The sequence below is a fragment of the Mus caroli genome, unplaced genomic scaffold (assembly GCF_978045245.1).
Source record: "Mus caroli unplaced genomic scaffold, Mus_caroli_1 scaffold_12, whole genome shotgun sequence".
Lineage (NCBI taxonomy): Eukaryota > Metazoa > Chordata > Mammalia > Rodentia > Muridae > Mus > Mus caroli.
Genome location: NW_028227267.1, coordinates 45,998,095 through 46,020,561, shown reverse-complemented (window position 1 = coordinate 46,020,561; position 22,467 = coordinate 45,998,095). Strand labels below are relative to the sequence as shown.

The following is a 22,467-nucleotide window of genomic DNA, read 5'->3' as shown; positions in this document are numbered from 1 at the left end:
ATGGTTTTCATGTGTCCCATAAGTTTGGGTGTGTTGTAACTTTGTTTTCACTAAATTCTAAAAAGTCTTGAATTTCTTTCTTCATTTCTTCCTTGGCCAAGATATAATTGAGGAAAGTATTGTTTAGCTTCCATGTGTATGTAGGCTTTCTGTTGTTTTTGTTGTTATTGATACCAGCCTTAGTCCATGCTGATCTGATAGGTTGCATCAGATTATTTCAATATTTTGTATCTGTTGTGGCCTGTTTTGTGAACATTTATATGGTTAATTTTGTAGAAGGTGCCATGAGGTGCTGAAAAGAAGGTATATTCTTTTGATTTAGGATGAAATGTTCTATAGATATCTGTTAGATCAATTTAGTTCATAACTTCTGTTAGGTTCATTGTGTCTCTGTTTAGATTCTGTATCCATGATGTGACCATTGATGAGAGTGGGGTACTTGAAGTCTCCCTCCAGTGTTGTGTGAGTTACAATTTGCGTTTTGAACTTTAGTAAAATTTCTTTTCTGGTTTTGGTTGCCCTTGCAATTGGAGCATAGATGTTCAGAATTGACAGTTTATCTTGGTAGATATTTCCTTTGATGAATATGAAGTGTCCTTCCTTATCTTTTTTGAAAACTTTAGGCTGAAAGTCGATTTTATTTGATATTAGAATGCCTACTTCTCGTTTCTTGGGACCATTTGTTTGAAAAATTGTTTTTCAGCTTTTAATTCTAAGGTAGTATCTGTCTTTGTCAGTGAGGTGCATATCCTGTATGCAGCAAGATCCTGGGTGCTGTTTACTTTTCGAGTCTTTTAGTCTATGTCATGATATTTGGGAACTGAGTCCACTGATGATTGAAAACCACTCTGGAAATCATTTTGGTGGTTCCTCAGAAAACTGGACATAGTACTACCTGAAGACCCAGCAGTAACACTCTGGGGCATATACCAAGAAGATGCTCCAACATGTAATAATGACACATGCTCCACTATGTTCATAGCAGCCTTATTATAATAGCCAGTAGCTGGAAAGAACCCAGATGTCCCTCAATAGAGGAATGGATGCAGAAAATGTGATGTAATTACACAATGGAGTACTATTCAGCTATTAAAAACAAAGAATTTATGAAAGTCTTAGGCAAATGGATAGAACTAGAAAATATCATCCTGAGTGAGGTAACTCAATCACAAAAGAACACACATGGTATGCACTCACTTATAAGTGGATACTAGCCCTGAAGCTTGGTATACCCAACATACAATTAACAGATCACATGAAGCTCAAAAGAAGGAAGAACAAAATGTGGATACTTTGGTTCTTCTTAGAAGGGGGAACAAAATACCCATGGGTGGAGACAGAGAGACAAAGTGTGGAGCAGAGACTGAATGAAAGGACATTGAGAGACTGCCCCATCTGTCTAACCATTCCCTATAGTGTCACTACACCCAGGTGCTACTGTGGATGCCAACAAGAGCTTGCTGACCAGAGCCTGGTATAGCTACCTCCTGAGAGTCTCTGTCAGTGCTTGTCAAATACTGAGGAGGATGCTCTCAGCCCACCATTGGACTGATCACAGGGACTGCAGTAGTGGAGATACAGAAAGGACCCAAGGTACTGAAGGGTTTTGCAGCCCCATAGGAGGAACAATACCAACCAACCAGTACCCCCAGTGTTCTTAGAGACTAAAGCACTAGGACAAGAGTACATATGGAGAGAACCATTTCTCTAGCTGCATATTTCGCAGAGGATGGTTTTGTTGGTCATCAATGGGAGGAGAGGCCCTTAGTCCTGTGAAGGCTCAATGCTCCAGTGCTCAGGAATGCCAGGTCCAGGGAGCTTGAGTAGGTGGGTTAGTGAGCAGGGGGAGAGGTTAGGGGATTGGGGGTTTTCAGAGAAGAAACCAGGAAATGGAATAACATTTAAATGTAAACAAAGAAAATAATTAAATAAAAAATATTTTGAAAATAATAAATAAACTGAACTTCTAAATTATCCAGAGATTATGAGACTTGAGAAGCTCTTGGTTTATCTTCCTAACCTGTGTGTCCTTGTATAAATCAAGATAGGTTTCTTTGTGTGCTGGGGAGGGTAGTTGAAGGAAATAATTTTAATTTTCATCTGGAGGTGGCTTATTCCTTAAGGATGAGGATGAATTCTGTCCTTTACTGTCAGGAATGGCACAGAACCATACATTGTTGTCCCATTTCCAGGCTGCAGAGCCCCACTGGTTTCTGAGCTTTATTGGCCGTTTGCTCTTTTCTACAAACCCTGCTCTCTCTTTTGGAGTAAATTATCCCCTATTATATGTACTTAATTCTGTGTTTTGTCTTCCTACAGGATGGGAAAAGCTTAAAAACCAGTGACTGGACAAGTTAGTCATTTGGAAGAGGTGTTCATCAGCCTCTGGTTCTATCTGTACCTTCAAAGTCTACTCAAGGCTGGACTAACCTGAAGGAGTAAACACGAATCTCAGGGAGCACACAGTGGCCATGGAATACTTTCACCAAAGATAGATTCACAGTCTACAAGGATGACAAACAGAACCCACCTGTGGAATGGGAACACTCTGGCTGTACAGTCTTATCCTGACAAAGGCTCCAGAATTCAAGATTACGAACCGTAAAAGTAGAGCAAATCTGTGTGTAGGACACTATTGGCTCATCAAGCCTGGGATGCACCAGGGCATACAGTAGACACATATTTGTTTTAAGGAATCCCTACAGGAATGAGAAGACAGGATGAAGATGCCAAGATCATCCCTCTAAAAAGAAGACCTGAGAATGTTAACTCATCACCTAATTTGTAGAAAAGTTTGTGCTTTCCCTTTTAACTTCCAGCTATGCATCTGTTTAAAAAAGAGAATGAGAAGAGGCACAATGGGGAAATCCCAGCATCTTCAAGAAAACACCATTCTCTTCAATCACAGGAGAGTGGGTTAGGAATGCCTCCCCCACCCACCTGCACAACTCTTCCAGGGAAAACAGAGGCTTTAGAATCTAAAGCACAGACTCACATCTAACCAATGAGAAAGGCATTCTAAGTCAGATCATACCAGTCCACAGATACTAAATGATACAATCAGAAAACCTTTTGAGATGCAATCGCCCTCCACCCTACCACCCCCTCCCCCTCCCTTTCTTTTCTCAGACAGGGTCTTTTGTAGCTCAGGAGGGTCTTGAACTCTGGATCTTCCTGGTTCAATGTTCCTAGTACCCAGCCTTGATAGACATTTTTCAAACAATGTTTAACACTAGGTGTCAGAGTCTAAACTTCTGAACTTCTAAGACTATCAGAAGCCATTTTACAACTATATATATAAAAAAAAGTCACCACTGTGGGTGTGATTGGCAAACACATTCTTGTACTTTTCTGCATTTTCTTAAACTTTATTTACATTATGCTCCACCCTTAAAGTTTCCTTCTAATTATCTGCAAGTTGGATAACTATCTCATTCTGTCTCTCAAAAATCCCCTCATGGTCAGGAAAAGTTAAGTAAGTGCTGGACGGACATTTCTGGGGTTGTCTGGTTTTGTCCCTAAAAGACACCCAAATCCCCGGACCCCTTGGAGCAGGCAGAGGAAAGCTCTTCAGAATAGCTTGGCTGCCTGGAAGCCACAGCTGGTCTCTTTTACTGCCCTGTCTAGCAGGGTCACCAGTTTTATCTGGGGAAACTCAACTCTTAACTTTAGTTGGGCCACCAGCAGCCCCTTGCCCAGCCCCTTCCTGGAACCCATAGCCAGGGCTCCTGGCTCACCTGACCAAGTTGGGGTGCTCAAATTCTCCAGGTGCCTTAGCACTGCCACCTAGCGGATGGTGGAGAGCTGCATGCCCTCCTCGCTGGTCTGCACTCATATGAGCTTCAGAGTCATGAAGCAGCCACCTTTCTTCAGGTAGTGAACACCTACCCTTAGGCGCCTTAGCAGATCTCCTCCAAGCACTCATACTGCTGATAGGCGAGACTCAGGCTGTCCTTCTCCATGCTGGCTGCAGGCTATCGGTTCAGCACAGTGGGACCAGGATGCGCACTCCTGCCTTACAGGCCTCAGGGATGCCTGGAGTTGGACTCCTGGCCACAGGGCAGGACTGACCAACCTCCTTGCCCTTGGGCACAAGCCTCGTGCAGCCTCCAGGAAACTCCACCTAGCAAAGCCACTGTGCTGGGCTGCTGCTGCTGCGGAGAGCACCAATCCCTCCTCTTCACCCTCCTCAGTGATTACACAGTCTGCCCACAACCTCTGCACCTAGGAGAAGGAGACCAGAGGACAAGGAGAAATCATGATCAGTCTGCCCTGGAGACTTCCACCGGGTTCCACCAGCTCCCTTCTCCTCCCCTCGACTGGCCCTGGCTCCCTAATCAGGCTGGGTTTCTTGGAGAAAAACCAAGTTACTTTTCTTCCCCAGCAGGGCTCATGCAATCTTCAGAGGATAAGGTTGCTGGGGCCCCTGGGGGATGAGCGCCAGGCAGGAGGCAACAGGACAAGAGTGGGCCTGCAGAGCAGCCCAGAGTGTGCCCAGAGCACAGGGGAGGGGAGGCGCCCGGAGCATCAATGTTATGGTTCAATATTTATACCTACATAGTTGTTCTCTGTTGCCCTCCCTCACTCCGGGGGCCTAGTCCTGTGGGGTATGGGGCGACCTAGGGGAGATCTGAAGCTGGCATAAAAGCACCTGGGGTTCACCCATGTGGGGCCACAGAACTGGGATGGGGCTCCTAGGACCCTGTAACCCAATGCTGCAAGTATGCTAATAGGGGTGTCAGACATCTGCTCAGAGATTACTTCCTTTCTTTCTACTTTCAGTTTTTCTACAGGGAGACATTTGAAAGGGACTCATTCTCACAAATGGTCTTTGGGGTGTGGCAAGCTTAGTGGGAGACCAAATTCTGCCTCTGACTTGGAGGACCTCCCTGGTGGATACTCAGGGAGGATAGACCATCTGGTAGGGGAGTGCTGGGGCTACTAGAGGTAGGAGAGCAAGGAGCCCTGGAAGGGGAGAAGTGTCTTGCCCCCCTCCCCCCCCCCCCCGCACAGATAAAGCCCACATATACAGGATGAGTGTGCCCCCAGGCTCTGGGCTGCTCCTGCCCAGGGAGTACATTTGAACTGCAAAGCTTTAAATAAGAAAAGTAAACTTGGGGCTTGAAGCAAGAGTGCACACTTGCAGGGATTTAACCATGGTGGGCTGTGTGCACTACTCCATGCATAATGAACCTGAGGGGTCCCCAGCAGGAATCCTGGGCCAAGGTTTTTACTCCTTAGTTGGGAAGATGGGGCCCATACCCACACCCCTCGGGAGGCTACAGAGGGAACTTGCACAGGGGAAATAAACGTGGGGGCACGGAAACACATTCTGCAGCACAGAATCCCACCCAGATGGTGCACGTTCAATTTTAAATGTGACTGTCCAAGTAGAGTCAGTTTGGGGAAGCTCGATGAAAAGTGAACATATGAGTATTTTATGTACCAAATCTGTTCAAGCTGGCATAGGACCCTGGTATCAGCGTGTCCCCGCTGTGGGAGGTTCCTCTGGAGACCTCTAGCTCCTCCCAGCTGACCCCCATAACCTACCCAGTCCCAATGTTAACCCAAGTAGATTCTGAGGGGCCACACAGCCCCCTACACACCTTTACTCTCACACACTGGGATCCTAGCCAGGACCCCCGCCCCTCAACCTACCCACGAGAGTCCTTGGCCCCTTTCCTGTGGTCCAGGGGCGCCAGACTCCTGTGAAGCTGGAGTGTCTGTCTGCCCCCACAGGCATTTGCCCCTAGAAGCAGGTAAGTGACTACTGTGGCCCAGGTGAGTGGCACTCTGCGGGCAGGGTGTGGGCATAGCCAGGGAGGGAGGAGGGACAGGGGAGTACACTGCCCATGGGGCAGCCCAGAAGGCTCAGGGGCCTCGGGCTTTAGCCCTGGCTGGGGAACCAAGTGGAGGACAGCAGGGCTTGGACCTTCTAGCCTCTGAGAACCACCTGGAGGTGAGCATGCAAATTAAAGCCTTCAGGAGCAAGCAAGCAAGGCTGTGCTCCCCAGTGAGCAGCTCAGAACTGGGGACCTGGAGGGCCAGGAAAAGGTAAATGAAAATTTCCAGTTCTCACTGCAACCACTCTAGTGGGGGAATCTAGCTACTGAAAATAAGTGGCATGAAAGGCATCCAGTGGGATTCTGCATCGGGGGTCTTCAGGGTTTCCACCAACAATTAAGGTCCCCCAGAGTTGGGGTGTTGACAGAGTGGGTGAAGGTTATCAGTCTGCTGAGGACAGAAGAAAACAAAATAAAGAAAAGTACTTATGGGGGTTCCGTGGGGTGGCAGATAACAACATTTTCCTACATGCAAAAACCGGACCTTATTGAGGAGTGGGGTGTGGGGCGAAGATTGGCAGAATGCCATGCAGAAAAGAAAATACCAATCTGTTCTGTTCAAGCACTTTTCACTTTCAGCTTGAGCTACATTTGTTTTGTTTTCTCTCACTTCCTTTCTGCCTCACAAAGCCCTATCTTTTCTTTTTGGACAGAGGCTATGGTTTGGGGAATGGCCAAGCACACTTGTGGTTAAGGATCTATTTGAAGGGGCTGGCGGGGTCACAATTATTAAGTGGTTAGAAACTGTTGAGGGCTCACCAAGGTATTTCTGGAGAACTATAAAGATTCAATTTCAGTATTAAAAATTACTGCAAAATAACAGACATGTGCACACATGAGGAAGAGTGCTTAATTTAAGTGCTTTATTGGGGACTTTGAGATTTGAACCTTTGTAAGAATGTCCTTTTACCTGAGAAAAAAATGGATGCAGCTACTTTAGGTGAGAATGAGAATTTTGGTGAAGGGGAGGAAAGGTCTTCAAGTCTTTCTACAAGGAGTAAAACAAAATAGCTGTCTTTGAAAATAATTCGATTTTTCCCCAAATCTAGATCTGTAGATCTCAAAACTTCTAAACATCTTAAAGCAAGAGAGAGAAAAAAGTACAGGAGGGGCAATTTCTGTACTTTGTAGAAAAATCAACAAAATTCTGTTTAAATTGGAAATATTGCTTTTAAGATTTTTTTTTATATTAGACCATGTTACTAATTTCACCCTAGGTTTTTTTTTTTCGTTTTTAAAATTAATTCTGTTGCAATATGAAGCAAGGTTAAAGGAATAAAAGTTGCTCTAGAAAACTGCAAACAGTTTTTACTACAGATGCATTGTAGTAATTTTTTTAAATAATAAAACAGAGCAATGATGTGCCTTTAAACTTAACTTATAAAACACATTTTGTGTTTGAGCGCATCTTCTAAAATAAAACCCAGTTTCTGAGCAAATTTTACTTATAGTTTCAGATGTATCACATACACAAAGCAAATTATTAGATTTTATACTTATAAAAGCATTACTACCAATCACTAGGCTCTTAGCCAAAGATACAAGTGAGAGCCTCCCCCATTTTGATGACTGTTCACACTTAGCAATGCTTTTTAAAACAATTTATTTGCTGGTAATTAATATGCTTATCTCATCTAAAAATAATAGTCAATAAATAGCTGCAGGAACAAGCACTTGGTGTCATGCATTCATTTAAGTAAATTATTCAAAAAAATACTAAGTGGCAAATAGCTTATAACAGAAGAGTGTTTATTCTATACTATGTAGTATTTTTTTTTTTGTTGTTTTTTTTGTTTTTTTCGAGACAGGGTTTCTCTGTGTAGCCCTGGCTGTCCTGGGTATTTTTAATTATAGTGTTAGAAAACAACTGTTGCCAAGCAGATGAGAATTGTCATGGTTTAGATTACAAAATCACCTGGGCAATGTCAAAAACACCCCCCCAAACCAATGAAGCTGACTGTACCAGATTTTACCTCTCTTGGTGTCCTCTTTTCTTTTCTGCTGCAACTTATGTTTTATGTTAATTTAGCATTGTGTACTTTCCCTGGTTATGGTTCACATTAAGTACCAGCTGGTTAAAAATTCAGACCCAAAGAGTTACAATGGCTTGCATTAAAATATTAAACTAGGGGTTGGGGATTTAGCTCAGCAGTAGAGTGCTTGCCTAGCAAGCACAAGGCTCTGGGTTTGGTTCTCAGCTCTGGAGGGGAAAAAAAAAAAAAAACAAAGAAAGAAAAACAAAACAAAACAATAATAATAAACTATAAGGTTGTTTTTGTTTATGGGTATCTTCCTCTGTTGTCAGCAGGCTATCATAACAAAATTTGTGCAAAGTTTACAAACTGAACCAAAGTCTGACTCCTTTGTTGAATATCCTTCACATGAAAACACAGGATTTAAGACTCATGGCTGGACCTAGTGTTTTTATACTTACAATGCCAGTCATATTCCACAGTTGCAAATCAAAATCACCTTTGTGAATTTCTTAGAATTCATGAATTTAAACTCTAAACTGGGAGTTTAGTGTTACATAAAGGATATGTGTCATATGGGAAGAATTTTATGTCAAATTATGTAACTTTTTGTTTTCCCTTGAATAAAAATTAAAACTTATGAAGTTCTAATGTAAAAAAAAAAAACCAGTGAATGAATTCTTTGCATACTTCTATGACAGTGAAAGGCTGGGAAAATCCCTAGGAATTGGAGTGTGAGGTGAGACTCAGTACAAGGTCTATGGGCACAGAAATCAAATGTTGAAACAGCTTAGAAGACAGATCAGGACGAAATATATTGAGTCCAGACTGATGCTGGGGAGTCAATGAACAATCCAGAGAACATTGGCTCAGCAAGAAAGGAGCAGGGAGAGAGGTACTTGGGCAGTTCTTGAAGTTAACCTTTGCTAAAAATGAGTAAAAAACTCATTTTTTTATAGTTGGTGCATTCATACAGGAAAGGAGGAGATGACTCAGTCACTAAAGGTCCTGAGAGGCTACACTGAGCTGACATTCATGAGTTCTCCATTATTTATTAAGAACAACACACTTGATTAAGATGCTTACATGACCTATACACCCAGCACTTCTCTCTCTGCTACTATCTGTCATGGTGGATGATTTTGTCAGGGTTGTCTCTAATGAGCTGTCAGGACACTGGCAGGCTTTTCCTCTCACCTGTTTTGGTCTCAACAAAGTCTTCCCTCACCCACCAGAAAATCTCTTCTTGAAATTTGAGCCTCATTGTGAGGTAGCAAAAGAGTGGAAACAATTTATGGCATTAAAGATGAGGCCTTTGGAAGGCAATGTGGGTTAGATAATGTCATCAGAGTAAATTCTTGCCTTTTGCAAAAGCCTTCAAAACAATTGGTTCCCTAGAATAGTTTCCCAACCAGAGAGCAGGATAGCATGTGGCTTATGTATTTGCAATATGGTTGTGGGAGACAGGCTACTGATTTTAGATAGTCTTAAGTAGCCAGGGCTGGTCTTGTACACAACCCACTAACATGGTCAAGGTTGACTTTGGATCCCAAAAGCCATCCTAAATATTTGAATATCAATAATTAAGAACCACTTCTTCATTTCTAAAATTAGTAAGTATTTCAAGTCTAAAATAGTTTATCTTTACCTTCTCTTAAGTTAGTATGTAAATAATGATCTCATTGTGTAACGATGATTTAATTTTTCCCACCAAGAAAAAGAATGCTGCTTTCTTTTTCTTGGACCTAAATGTTTAAATGGAATCAATGATGGAAATCCTCTGTCAAAGTTCCCTCTGTAAAGAAAATGCTCCTGATTCCTGACTAAGGAACAGAGTGTGGTGTGTGTTTCTGGTTGAGGCCTCTTATCAAGTTAAGGAACTAAACTAGATTTCCTTTTTAGAAACCCATAAGTGGGTGCCATCTTGTATCAAAAGTTTCTTCTGAGTGTGATGAGAACAACGGTTTTTTTTTCACAGAGATATTGTCAAGACTGAAACTTCTGTGTGCAAAGCAGAGATCTGCTGTACCTTTCCCAACTCAGTCCATGACTCAGTTTATGTTCAAATAATGTATGATCTTATTAGTAATGCAAGGTAGATGAATACCTCTTGTGTTCTCCTCATGGGAATAGTCTAGACCAGAGTGAGATTATGTCTCTCTTTCTGTCTCTCTCTGTGTCCCTAAATTATGTTTCTGTGTGCCTCTGTCTCTCTGTCTCTGTCTCTCTGTCTCGCTCTGTCTCATTCTATGTCTCATTCTGTCTCTGTCTCTGTGTCTGTCTCTGTGTCTGTTTCTGTCTGTCTGTCTCTCTCTGTCTCTCTCTCTCTCTTTCTCTCTCTCTCTGTCCCTCTTTCTCTGTCTCTTCTCTCTCTCTTTCTCTCTCTCTCTCTCTCTCTCTCTGTGTGTCCCCCCCTCTCTCTCTCTCTCTCTCTCTCTCTCTCTCTCTCATGGTGGTTTTGAGACAGTGTTTTTGTGTGTTATTCCTAGCTGTTCTGTACCTGTACCTCACTCCATACACCATGCTGTCCTTGGGAGATTCAGGTAAAATCATGCACCACAAATGCCTACTGCCTCAAAATACATGCCTTATTTTCATCTCTCCAATTCTACATAATTCCCCATTCATCTGCATTTTCTTTTCCACATTTAAAAAGCTAACACACTATTATATGTCACTGATGTATGCTTAGAGTATAACACTACTTCCCTTACAGCTATTGGTCATTGCTAATATGTATTAGTGTTGCTAAAATTTTTCTGTAGAATAAGATTCAGGACATGAACCAAATCCTTGCTCCAGTTTTTGTTTTCCTGCAATAACCAGCTGGGCTGCAATTCTCACATAACATCTTCCAGAACACCTGGACAACATAACCATATATTGGTCATTAGTTGTGATATTTTCCATTCTGTCCAGGTCAGTCCTCATAGCATAGAAACTGGCTGGACGTGTATTAACCTCTTCTGGATAGGTTCAGTACTGCAAGGGGATCTATCACACTTTATCTAGATATGTTGTATATTGCCTAGTATCTTATTCTGGAGTCTGGGTATTTCATGTGGATTTGCATGGGGATCCAAAGGATCTCTTCTGGATACGTTTGGCATTGGAAGGTGATTGATAGCCACTTTTTAATATTTTGAGTACCAAAAGGCAATCTATCCCACTCTCTGGAAAAGCCACTTTGACTTCAGGTCAATTTGGGTGAGGTACTCAGCAGGAAGGCAAGAGCTGTCCTGTGTGACATCAGAAGTCCCTTCCCTAGATGTTGTATTGTAACCTGGAGAGCCCTGGCATTGTCTGTGATGTTACTAATGTTGTGGTGACTCCAACTGCTCTTGGAGCATTCATTAACTACCTTTAAGGTTCATCCTTAGACATGCTGACAAAACTGAGCAGCCTTCTTGGAGGTGAGAACAATGAACATACAAAGACCAGAAAGAGGCAGCCACAAGATGGCCTTTGGTCTTAGTGTTAAAGAGAAAGAATTAATGGTCCTGGGGAAGTCACTATGAATCCTGGGCATGAAAGAGGGAGCTTCCTAGAGAAGGTGGGCTTGAGCTTGGAATTCCAGTAATAGAATCAGGAGCTTGGAGCTTCTTGGAGCAGTTTGTTTGACAGGGAACAGGAATTGTCAAGGCTGCAGCTGCTGTACAAGAACTCCTTAATTTCATTCTGACTGTCAGAAGAGGGCATCAGGCAGCAGACTCCTCCTCCTTGCTCCTAGGGCTATACCACAAGCTGACTTTGATCTTAAGATGCTCTCTGGATGTCTTTGGTACTGGATGGCAATCTGTCTTATCCCATCTTCTGGATAATTTGGGGACTGAGGATCTAGCACCCTCTTCTGAGTAGTTTTCATAATGCATAGAGGACTTTCATCCTTTGCTGTCTGCTTTGAGTATAGGAAATAAATCTAACCCATTCTTCTACTCACTGAAGTTACTCCATGACACAGGCTTCAAGGATCATGTGAATTCAGGCTATGTCCTGGACTACCCTCATGCAGTGGATGTCACATTCTGCCTCCTATATACTGAGACCTTCTGTTGCTTATTAAACTCAGTATCCTGATGCCAGGACAACACAGGTTGGGGTTCCTTAGTAAGGGATCAAGGGCTTCAAGACCTCCCTCATGGGCCTGGAAGGAAAGACTACCCTTCTAAAAAGTTCCCAGGAAGTCTGTGCCACAGGTCCTGGCCCACCTCAACCCTGTTACCACTTTTTTTCAAAAATATATCTTCAGAACACAAATTCTCAGTTGTAGGTTCTTATTGCTACACAGCGACCGAGAGCAAAAAATCAGTATTTGCAGGGAGGAGACTCAGTATCAGGATTGCTATATATAATCCTCATGTGATTTGAATGTGCCACCAAGGTGAACATATAGACAAAGAGCAGTGCTGACTAAGGTGGAGCTCCCTGCACATGGAGACAGCATCACCTTGCAACAGGCCCCACTGTAGACTCCAGATTCCAAGGATGCATAGACCCATGGGGGATACAAGCACATACACACACACACAGACACACAATTGGTCCTCTATGAGGAGTCCATGTCTGTAGGCTTTTACTACACTGCATGCTTGGTGTATTGCTTTAAGTTCCATGTATGCCTGATAGCAAAAATCAAGGAAAGGATATTCCAAGTTCTCATTCATTCACTACTTTCATCTTGAACATAGGCAATCACAGCTTGGTGGTGCTAAGCACTAGGGAATCCAGGACCTACTTGCATCACATCAGATACTAGCTGACAATGCCCTCCAAGCACAGCATGGCTGACTAGCTTATGCCATCCAGAGCCAGTAGGACTGCAGTATGTGCTGAGGTACATGACTAGCCACAATGGTTGGGAATGATATCCTATCTTGAGAATAGCTGCCCTGATTTTAGGCCAAGAAGTGGGAGTGAGTAGGTAGGGGAGCAGGGCAGGGGGATGGTATAGGGCACTTTAGGGATAGCATTTTAAATGTAAATGAAGAAAATATCTAATAAAATAAAATAAAATAAAATAAAATAAAAAGAAGAGGATACTTCTCAAAGAGTAGCTGAAAAGCTCTTCCAGATACTGGACCAACAGTTTTACCAGTCCCATTGAATTGTGTCAAACCATACCAAAGAATTCATAGACAAGACTTGTCAATAAACTGAATGATTTATGGATAGATGGGAAACTTCATGGTGCATGCAGACTTCAGAGTTCGGGTCTCATGCAGTAAAGAAGATTTCATTAATGGAAACACTACAAAACACTTAGTAGAGTTCAGGAAAAGATGGATGGGCCTCCTTCTTACTTTGGGCCTATTGTACGTAAATACAGGGAGGGATTCATCCCAATACTATTTGATTGGAATGCATGCTGCATTGCTTTCCATGCTCAGAGATAATCAGCTACCCAATCTATAACTATTGCTTTTTCATTACCCATTTTCTCCAGTTCTCCATAAAGGCTATTCATCTGACGACCTGAGAGACAGATTGGGCTTCTGACTACTCCACCATCCCCCCAGACACTTTGGAGCCTTGTCATAGTGATATTACATAGCTCAAGAAGGTAGACAAGACAACATAATCAATTTGGAAAGGCTTTACATGATTTTTCCACTATTTTACTGGAGAGTTTAAGTATCATTTTAGCATGCACTCAGCACACCCAGGTCAAGAAGGCAGAAGGAACAGATGTCAATGCCAAACAGATCCCCTCCTGAAATGATGGATCCATTAAAATTGAGGTTTCCCTGGGCCAGAGGCCTTTCCATCCCCTATCCATCGCCTATCCATTATATTGAGTCTTAAGCATCTCATGAATACAGGATCATTATCCAATCTGGAAGAGTCTCAGGCCTGGAACTGAGAACTCAAAAAGGTAGAAACTGGAGAAGGGATAGGTAATGGGACTATGGAGCAGCAATTCAATGTCCCTGTAGGCCTTTATTCACAGATGCCTATTTTGTGTGGTTGTTTTGGAGACAGGAAGAATGTGGGATTTTATCTTTTGAAGAATGGATGTAAACTTTACAAGTTGATGCTCTCCCTGAATCTGCCTTCCTCTATTGCCAAGTACAAGGGAGTTTTCTTTGCAACGAAATGGGGTTGTAAAACAGAGATTTAATGAAAACACATGGCTCAGTATAGTGAAACAATGTGTCCTTCCAAGGCATGTGCAGACTAAAAAATATAATCCAACTTGCATAAAAGTAAAGGTGCAGGAGGATGTTTTTGGTCTCTGGGAAACAGGGCCTCCTGAGGAATAGGATTGTATGTTACATGAATACACCCAGAACTAGATTTATATTGAAGAAGAATCGCCCACATCCAATGATGCTAGAGCTTTAGATCCTATCACAGATGCGCTACCCATGCCATGGCCCTAAGAAAATCTCCCCATTCAAATCATTTGACTTGTAGTTAAGCAGAGAGAAATGTCTCATTTTGGAAGGAGAAGTTGCCAAGAGTTAACCCCTGGGTCAAAAGAGAGACTCCAGGAAAGGGCACTTCAAAAACTGGTCAAGATGGGGCAAGCTGGCAAGCAGGTAAGCCATGGACATTCCCAGTGACATCATCAGTAGTCACTTCCCTTGACAATCTCTTGTATCCAGGAGAACCTTAGAATCTTCAGTGATGTCACCAGTGTTGTGGTAACAAGAGTTGCCTGTGAGGTGTTCCATTAGATCCTAATGGGTTCCCAAGCAGGTATGTTGTCCATGCTCCTCAGGGTATTTTGGAGGGAGAATATAATACAAACTGAGACCAGATCAAGGCAGAAGGACACTGTCCCTCTATCATGTTGGGAGAGGGCAAGAAAGAACTGGTCATGGAGAAGGCACAGTGAGACCTGGGCAAGGTTGGGGGAGTTACATGGGGGATGTGGGCTTGAGCTGGTCCTTGCAGGAATATGGCCTTTGATCTGGATCCTTCAAATTCCTTAATGGTAAAGCCAGAGACAAGAATATCTGATGATTACTTTTTTAGACAGTGTGGAATTGACAAGCCTGCAGTTGATTTGCTGAGAGATCTTTATTTTCCTATGCATGGCAAATTATTCAAAGACCCAGCTCTATGAGATTAACAAAGTGTTGCTCTCAGGAAAGAGTGTTGAAGCACTTCATGCTGATATAGTTTCCTCTAGGTTACATGAGCATGTGATGCCAAGAACAGAGAGCTATATTCCCCTGCTCATGTATCAAGGTTTCAGACACTTTGGTATTGAACACGTATGATGTGGACTGATTCACAGTCTGGGGTCAGTGTAGTAGTGTATGAGCTCTCATTACACATTGTAAGAAGCCTAGAAAGGTGTTGGCTCATGGGATGTTAGGAGCTGGTGTTTATGGTCAATTTTCTTGTGCTAAGAGGGATGGAATATGTTGTAAGATATGAACTGAAAATGCCCTCCAAATTCTTCTTTCTGGAGCAGCTTATTATGCATTTCAGGCCTGGGAGATTGCAGTAGGTTGTCAGGCATATGTTTAGTGATGGTGGATGGGAACAGGGACTTAGCTGAGGAGACCAGCTTGAAGATAGCTTTCCTGCTCTTTCAGGGATTCACAGTGTCTCTAGATTTTTTTCTTCCTCAGGCTTCTGTGTGTGACAATGCTTTCCCTGTCCTATTTTCTCTACAAGTTTACTAGTGTTTATCTACCTACAGGGTCTTTTAGGAAGGCATCACCCCAAACTCCCAACATCAAAGAGCACAAGAAAAGAATCAAGAGGTTGGAGAAGCTCAAAAGAGATCTCCAGAACATAAAAAATGAGAGAGACAAACTCCAGGGAATCCTGGCCAAGTACTCTAACAAGGATTTGAATGACAGGTAGTCACTGTGCCTACTTCTTTACTATCTTGGGACCTTCCTGTTAAGCACAGATTCCCTCGTAACAGGACACTACAACTCCAGACTGTCCACATATCCAAACTCATTTGGCTGATTGGAGTTTCAACACAGAACTTGAAGTTCAGATAAGAGTAAGATGGGGGTCACAGGAATTATGATGCCTCCAAAACTAAATCAGAGCCTTTAGCATGAATCACCACCTGGGAACGAAGATAGTAATGTGTGAGCTCTCATCCTGCCTTTTTTTTTTTTTTTTTTTTTTTTTTTGGTTTTTCGAGACAGGGTTTCTCTGTATAGCCCTGGCTGTCCTGGAACTCACTTTTTAGACCAGGCTGGCCTCGAACTCAGAAATCCGCCTGCCTCTGCCTCCCGAGTGCTGGGATTAAAGGCGAGCGCCACCACGCCCGGCTTCATCCTGCCTTTTAAGAAGCTTGCACAGGTGTTAGTTTGGGGGACTTGCTAGGTATTGTGTGTTTATGGCCTATCCTTTTAAAATTGATCTGGAGGTAATTTGGGTACAATTGACCCTGCCAACAGCTGGAGTGGCCTCGTCCCACATACTGCCTCTCAGTATGACGGGATTGGCTGCAGTTCATCACTGCTTTTCTCAGATTTTATTCATTATACTCTCAGATAATGCCACATCATTATATTTAGTTAGCATTCTGATTGAGTGTAAGTGTGTGTGTGTGTGTGTGTGTGTGTGTGTGTGTGTGTGTGCTTATCATCTGGAGAATCTATGTAATGTGACAGGTCATTATGTTTTGCCTGACTCAGTTTCTAGGAAATGACAGTGAGGAAGCAAGGAAGGATCATTCTGAGCAGCACAGGAATTGACTTCTGTGCTTACATTCGAATCTCCTGGTATATGTTATAAAGGCTTCGCCCTGTAGATATGATTATGTCCTTTGGGAATTTTTGTAGTAATAGAGCCAAGGATTGCCAAATCCTTGTCTAAAAACAGGAGGAGAGTCATAGAGATTTAACGTGGTCCCAGGCCTGTTGCACAGGTTCCAGGAAAGTTCGTTGAGAGCTAATCTATTATTTCAAGCCTCTTCAGTGAACTGAAGCAGGTGAGCTCCCTGCCATTACTTCCCTGTCTCTACTGGCCCCACGCCAAGGGTAATAAATTTAATAAGCACCAAGTGGAACTGGTGACAAGGAGCTAGGTTGTGGCATACATGGGTTGGGGTAGTGCATGATTCTCCTTGAATTGAAATGATTCTTGTATCCTTAGTTCACGGGATTATTTATTCCTTGGGCCATGTCCTCCCACAGGATCAACTTTGAGACATTCATGCTTGAGATGCAACATGACCAGGTGATGACTGACCTGAAGAGAATGCTCCAGGACATCAGTGAGGCCTTGTACAAGTGCCAGGACTTGACTAAAGAAAATCAATATTACTGGTGAGTGACTAACATGGTCATGAAGCAAGAACTAGACACAGGATATGTCTGTCCATATGTGTCTTTGAAACAAAGTGAGGGCTCAGGTTCTATATTGTTTTCTCTAACAGGAAGCTTACCTTGTTTAAAGCAAGCCTGTAAGATTTTAACATCTTGTACTCATTTTGGCAAAGTGTGTAGAGTCTGTGAGCCCCTCAAGTCATTGTCCTTTACAACTAAGTATCCTCAAGATAGAAAATGTTTACCCCATGGTGGAAATAGTTATCAACCTTGAGCCTCTTGGGCTCTGAAATTAGATTCATAGATGAGGTTTCCCTGAGGAACATAGAACGACTGTGTGCTGCTTGGGTGTCTTCTCTCCTAGAGAAATTTTGCCCTATACCTACAGGTGGTTTTTTTATACTGTAGACATATAAGCACATATGGACCCCATGTTCTCTTCTGAGGGATACATGAATCCCTGTTGGTATCAGTGGTTTCAGAAGTACCTTGGGTTTTCTGGAAAGTGGCTGACCTATGGATTTGACCTCCCTCTAGTGATGCTCCATGGACAATCTGGATACTTGTCTGGGGCTGTCTGGGTATCAAGGCCCATGATAGGGGAATGGTCATCGGAGGAGTGGGAGGAAGATGGATACTGCCTGGAGTCACCATATTTTGTTTGTGGATCAGGTTCAGGAACTGCCACCTCCTGATTGAATCTAAGCTCATCCAGCTCAATGTCAGGATGTTGCAGAAGGAGAACAGACAGCTGCTAAGGGAGCAGATTGCCTTGGAAGAATGCAACATAGAAACAAAAATACTAAGTAAAGAAGGCAGCCAGAAGATCAAAGACAAATATAGCAGGCAAGCAGCAGGTAGGCTGAATGAAGCATCAGGGGTAGGTTGCCCTAATGTGTAAGCATAAACACAGTCAAGCCTATGCAACTGTCCTGAAACTTATGCAGGCTCTCTCCTATGTCCCATCCAGTTGTACAATTCTGTGATCATTACCAAGACTTTCTGTGGATTTGACCTTTTTTCAAGAAATTTAATTACTGCCATGCCCTCTCCTCCTCCTCCTTCTCCTCTTCCTCCTTGCAATTGGACACCTCTAGTTGGCCACTATAAGGCAGAGGAGATCCTGGACCCCTTATAGCATCTCGTTCTTGCTCTACAGTATGGAGAGGTGCCTCAGGATGCCACTTCCTGAATTATCTAGGAGCCAGGTCCTCTGTTCTGATCTATGGCAACTCACTCAGAGGGGCTTGTGCCCAGTCCCCTCCTAGGACAGTAGGGTAGCCTCCAATTTTAATGTTTTATAATTAAAGTCTTTAGTAAAAAAGAGTAAGTTCCACAATATACATATTTTAAAAATAAAACTTAGGCTTCTTTGACTTTCTTGTACTAAGTTAACCACCTAGAAATTCAAGGTATATCTGATTGGCTTCAACAAGAGGGTTCATAGAATCCTACTTTGCATCCCTCTCTTGATGTAGTTTTCCTTAGTATATCATGGCCTTGGCTTTGCTTCAGTACAGATTCCCCCTCAGAGTTTTTCAGAGTGCTGCATTTCAGAACAATCATTGTATGTCTATTCACTACCCTCATTATGACTGACATTGGAGATGATTTTTATGTCACATGAACTGCAACATGTTGAAATGTTACTGTATAATAACTGTTGTTAACTCTTTTTATTGGTGCTACCAGGGTCTTCTGAGATGTGGCCAAGGTAGGTTAATGAGCAGAATATATTTCAAGTTTGAGCTGGCTGGAAGATGTTCTTTGACCCCTCTTTCCTAGGACCTTGAATCTTGTTTGCCAGCTTGTCTGTGCAAGGCTTATACCATACTTGTAGAATCACCAAGTATATGCATGGAAAATGTTCCTGACAAGGAAATCAGTACAGGCCAGGGCACACAGGCTGGTTTAGTCTAAGAGCCTTTTACACATCTTAGGTCCCAATAATTCCTCAAGTGACAGGAAATGTTCTCAAACATAGCCATCTTTTCATAGAGGAGTTTGTGTCTCTCTATGTGTGTGTGTGTGTGTGTGTGTGTGTGTGTCTGTGTGTGTGTGTCTGTGTGTGTGTTTGTGTACATTTGTGTGTGTGTGTCCTCTTGTCCATGGGTGTTTAGCATGTGTGTTTTGTATTTCAATAATCATAGGTGCTTGTTATAGTTGCTTCATTATACAAGTGTGTATTCATGTACTCTTTTTGTATGTGTGTGTGCATGTGTCTTTGAAGGGATACAATTGTGTGTCTTTGTACATATATGTATGTAATTGTGTCTATATATATTCAAACGTTTGCTTGGTCTTTAAACATCTTAAATGGTAATAGAGGAAATCTTTAATGAGAATTGTACTCTGTCAGTTCATATTGTATTTTAAGAACCTCAAACATAGTAGCCCATCATCATGCCTATCCACCTGGGTCACTAGAACTAAAGAAGACAAAAAATGGTATAAAATCTGATATTCCAAAATTTGTAGATTGAAAAATACTTATCTGTTTTGATTTTATTTGTAGGAAAACAAATAATTGTGGTACCTGGAAGTAAGGAGAAGGCTCCTATGTCAAATCCATGATCCTGAGAGTCAAAAAAGCTGGCTAAGGCTTTGTGTTCCTTCTCTGCACTTGGTGAATAGTGATTGCCCACTGGAAGATCAACAACAGCATCAAAAACAACAACTTAAATAATGGACTTTGTGTGAATCTAAGGGGCATGTCTCTCTTAAAATGAAAAAAAATGGCATCTTCTAACGGAACTGAATATGTTTGCTATGTATTAGTCAGTTTGTTTCACTAGTATTAGAAAGGTATGAGGAAGAATTTATTAACATCTCATCACCAATAAAAATTAAGGTTTTTAAAATTATTATTAATGTTAATTATTTATTTATATCCAGATCTCAGCTTCACCCTCCTCCCTTCACAATCCCTCTTTCCAATGGCTCCCTGCTATCCACCCTTCCTACCCTTCTCCTCAGAATTGAGGAGGCCTCCTATGAATAACAACCAGCCTTGCATTATCAAGGTGCAGTATACCTAGGTGCATCTTTGTCTTTTCAGGCTAGATAAATCATGACAGTCAAGACAAGGGGATCCAAAGTTAGGCAATATTGTCAGAGACAATCTCTTCTCTAGTTTTACGATTCCCACGGGAAGACCAAGCTATGTAACTGTTACTTCTTTGGAGAAGGCCTAGGTCCATCCCACATATAATCTCTGGTTCAAAGTTCAGTCTCTATGAGTTATTCAGAGCTCAGATTTGTTGAAACTGTAGGTTATCATGTGGTGTCCTTGATCACTGTGGCTCCTTCAACCCTGCCTCTCCCTCTTCCACAGAATTCCCCAAGCCTCTGCATCTGTTTCCAGAAGCTGCTGAGTGAAGGCTTTCTCGCTAACAATAGTTATGCTAGATCCATGGCTGCACATATACACGAATATCATTAACTATGTCGGGGGTGGGGGGCTCCATTTCTTGGCATGGGTCTCAAGTTGGGCAAACCATTATTTTGTGCTTTCATAAAATTCAACTTCATCTTTTACCATGCACATCTTAAAAGCAAGAAAAATTGTGGGTCTAAGTTTTGGTGGCTGAGTTGTTGTTTCAGTCCCTCCACTGGAAGTCTTGTCCGGTTACCGGAGATGGCCAGTTCAGAATCCAGACTTTCCATTTTGAGTTTTAGAGCCACCCTAAAAGATTCCTGGGTTTTTCTACTGTCCTGGGATTCTAGCTCTTCCCAGAGAGCCTCCCACCCCCAATCCAGGTGCTTCTATGAAGAGAGGTATACAAGTATCCTTGTTGTATGGTAGAGCATCATTTACATATATGCCCAGGCAAAGTTCAACTGGGTCTTCAGGTAGAAATATTTCCAGTTTTCAGAGAAAGCATCAAGTTGATTTCCAATCTGGTAGGACAAATTTGTACTCCCTCTAGCAGCAGTGTTATCCTTGGCACACATTTTCATCAGTATGAGCTGTCCCTTGAGTTTTTTACTTTATCCATTCTGAGGCCTGTAAGATCTCAGAGCACTTTTGATTTGCATTTCCCTGATGATGATGACTAAGAATAATGAACATATCCATAAGTGCTTCTAGGCCTAGTGAGATTCTTCTGTTGAGAATACTCTCTTTAGATCTGTATCCCACTTTAAAATTGGGATAAAATTTTATTTAGTTTGTAGATACATAGTTTCGTGAGTTATATAAGAGTTAGTGAAGATCTTTTCGCATTCTGTAGGTTGCACTTTTGCCCTTTTGATATTACCTGTGCCATTGTGAAGCTTTTCAGTTTTATGAAGTCCCATTTATTAAATTTTTGCTATAAGTGTTAGACCTGTTGGCATTCTGTACAGGAAGCTGTCTCCTGTGTGATTGTGTTCAAGGTTATTCCTCCCTTTCTCTTCTATCAGATTTAGTGTATCATGTTTTAGATGAGGTCTTTGATCCAGTTAGACTTGTGTTTTGTGCAGGGTGAATAATATGGGTGTATTTTCATTCTTTAACATGCAGTCATTCAATTGGACCTGAGCCATTTGTTGAAGATGCTTTTTTTTCCACCCCACTATACAGTTTTAGTTTCTTGGTGAAAAATTAAGTTCTCATCAAGGTAAGGGGATTTGCTTCTGGGTCTTCAATTCAATTCCATTGGTCAACCTTTCTATATCTGTGCCTGTAGCACTTTGTTTGGTTGCTATTGCTCTCTAGTAAAGCTTAAATCAAAGATGGTGATGCCTCCAGAAACACCTTTACTGTAGGTGATTGTTTTAGTTCTACAGGGTTTTGGTATTGTTTTGTTTTTTGCTTTTGGTGGTGTTGGTTGTGGTTGTATGGTTTTTGTTTGTTTGTTGCTTTTGATTTTATTTCTTTTTTTTTTTTTTTTTGGCTTTCCATATTGAGTTGTGTAATGTCCTATCAAAGTCTGATAAGAATTGTGTTGGAAATTTAATGGATGTTTTGCACTGAGCCTGTAGATTGCCTTTGGTAAGATGTTCACTCTTACTATGTAAATCCTACTAATCCATGAAAATGGGATATCATTTCATGTGGTGATATTTTCTTCAATTTCTTTCTTACAGGTGTGAAAATTCCTGACATAAAGGTCTTACATTTGCTTGGATAGAGTTACACCAAGATATTTAATATTATTTGTGGCTATTGTGAAGTGTGTTGTTTCCCTAATTTCTTTCTCAGTCCAATAGATGGTAGGCAACTTTATGATGTACCACTTGCTCAATGCTATATACATATGCTGAAGAAACCTAGTTGTTAATTGGAAACATCTAATACATATCCTTGAAAGACACAACAGACTTCGTTTGATAATGAGTGTCTTTAACTCTAGGTTCAGACATTGGTATTCTTGTGTTCCACGTCTATAGCTAGGACTATAGATACTATCTTCAAAACAG

The 22,467-nt window shown here is 42.0% G+C and overlaps 2 protein-coding genes across 2 annotated transcripts in view; one reads left to right on the top strand and one right to left on the bottom strand.

Moving 5' to 3' along the window:
• The window catches only part of LOC147001816 (uncharacterized), a 104,439-nt gene that overhangs the window by 13,769 nt on the left and 68,203 nt on the right, over window positions 1-22,467 (bottom strand). The gene's annotated exons all lie outside the window — the stretch shown is intronic.
• Window positions 14,477-19,875, top strand: LOC147001820 (disks large homolog 5-like). Its single transcript, XM_085828969.1, has 5 exons — window positions 14,477-14,515; window positions 15,471-15,633; window positions 16,933-17,064; window positions 17,737-17,921; window positions 19,580-19,875. The coding sequence occupies exons 1-5, from the start codon at window positions 14,500-14,502 to the stop codon at window positions 19,636-19,638; spliced, it is 555 nt and encodes a 184-aa protein (XP_085685095.1). The 5' UTR covers window positions 14,477-14,499; the 3' UTR covers window positions 19,639-19,875.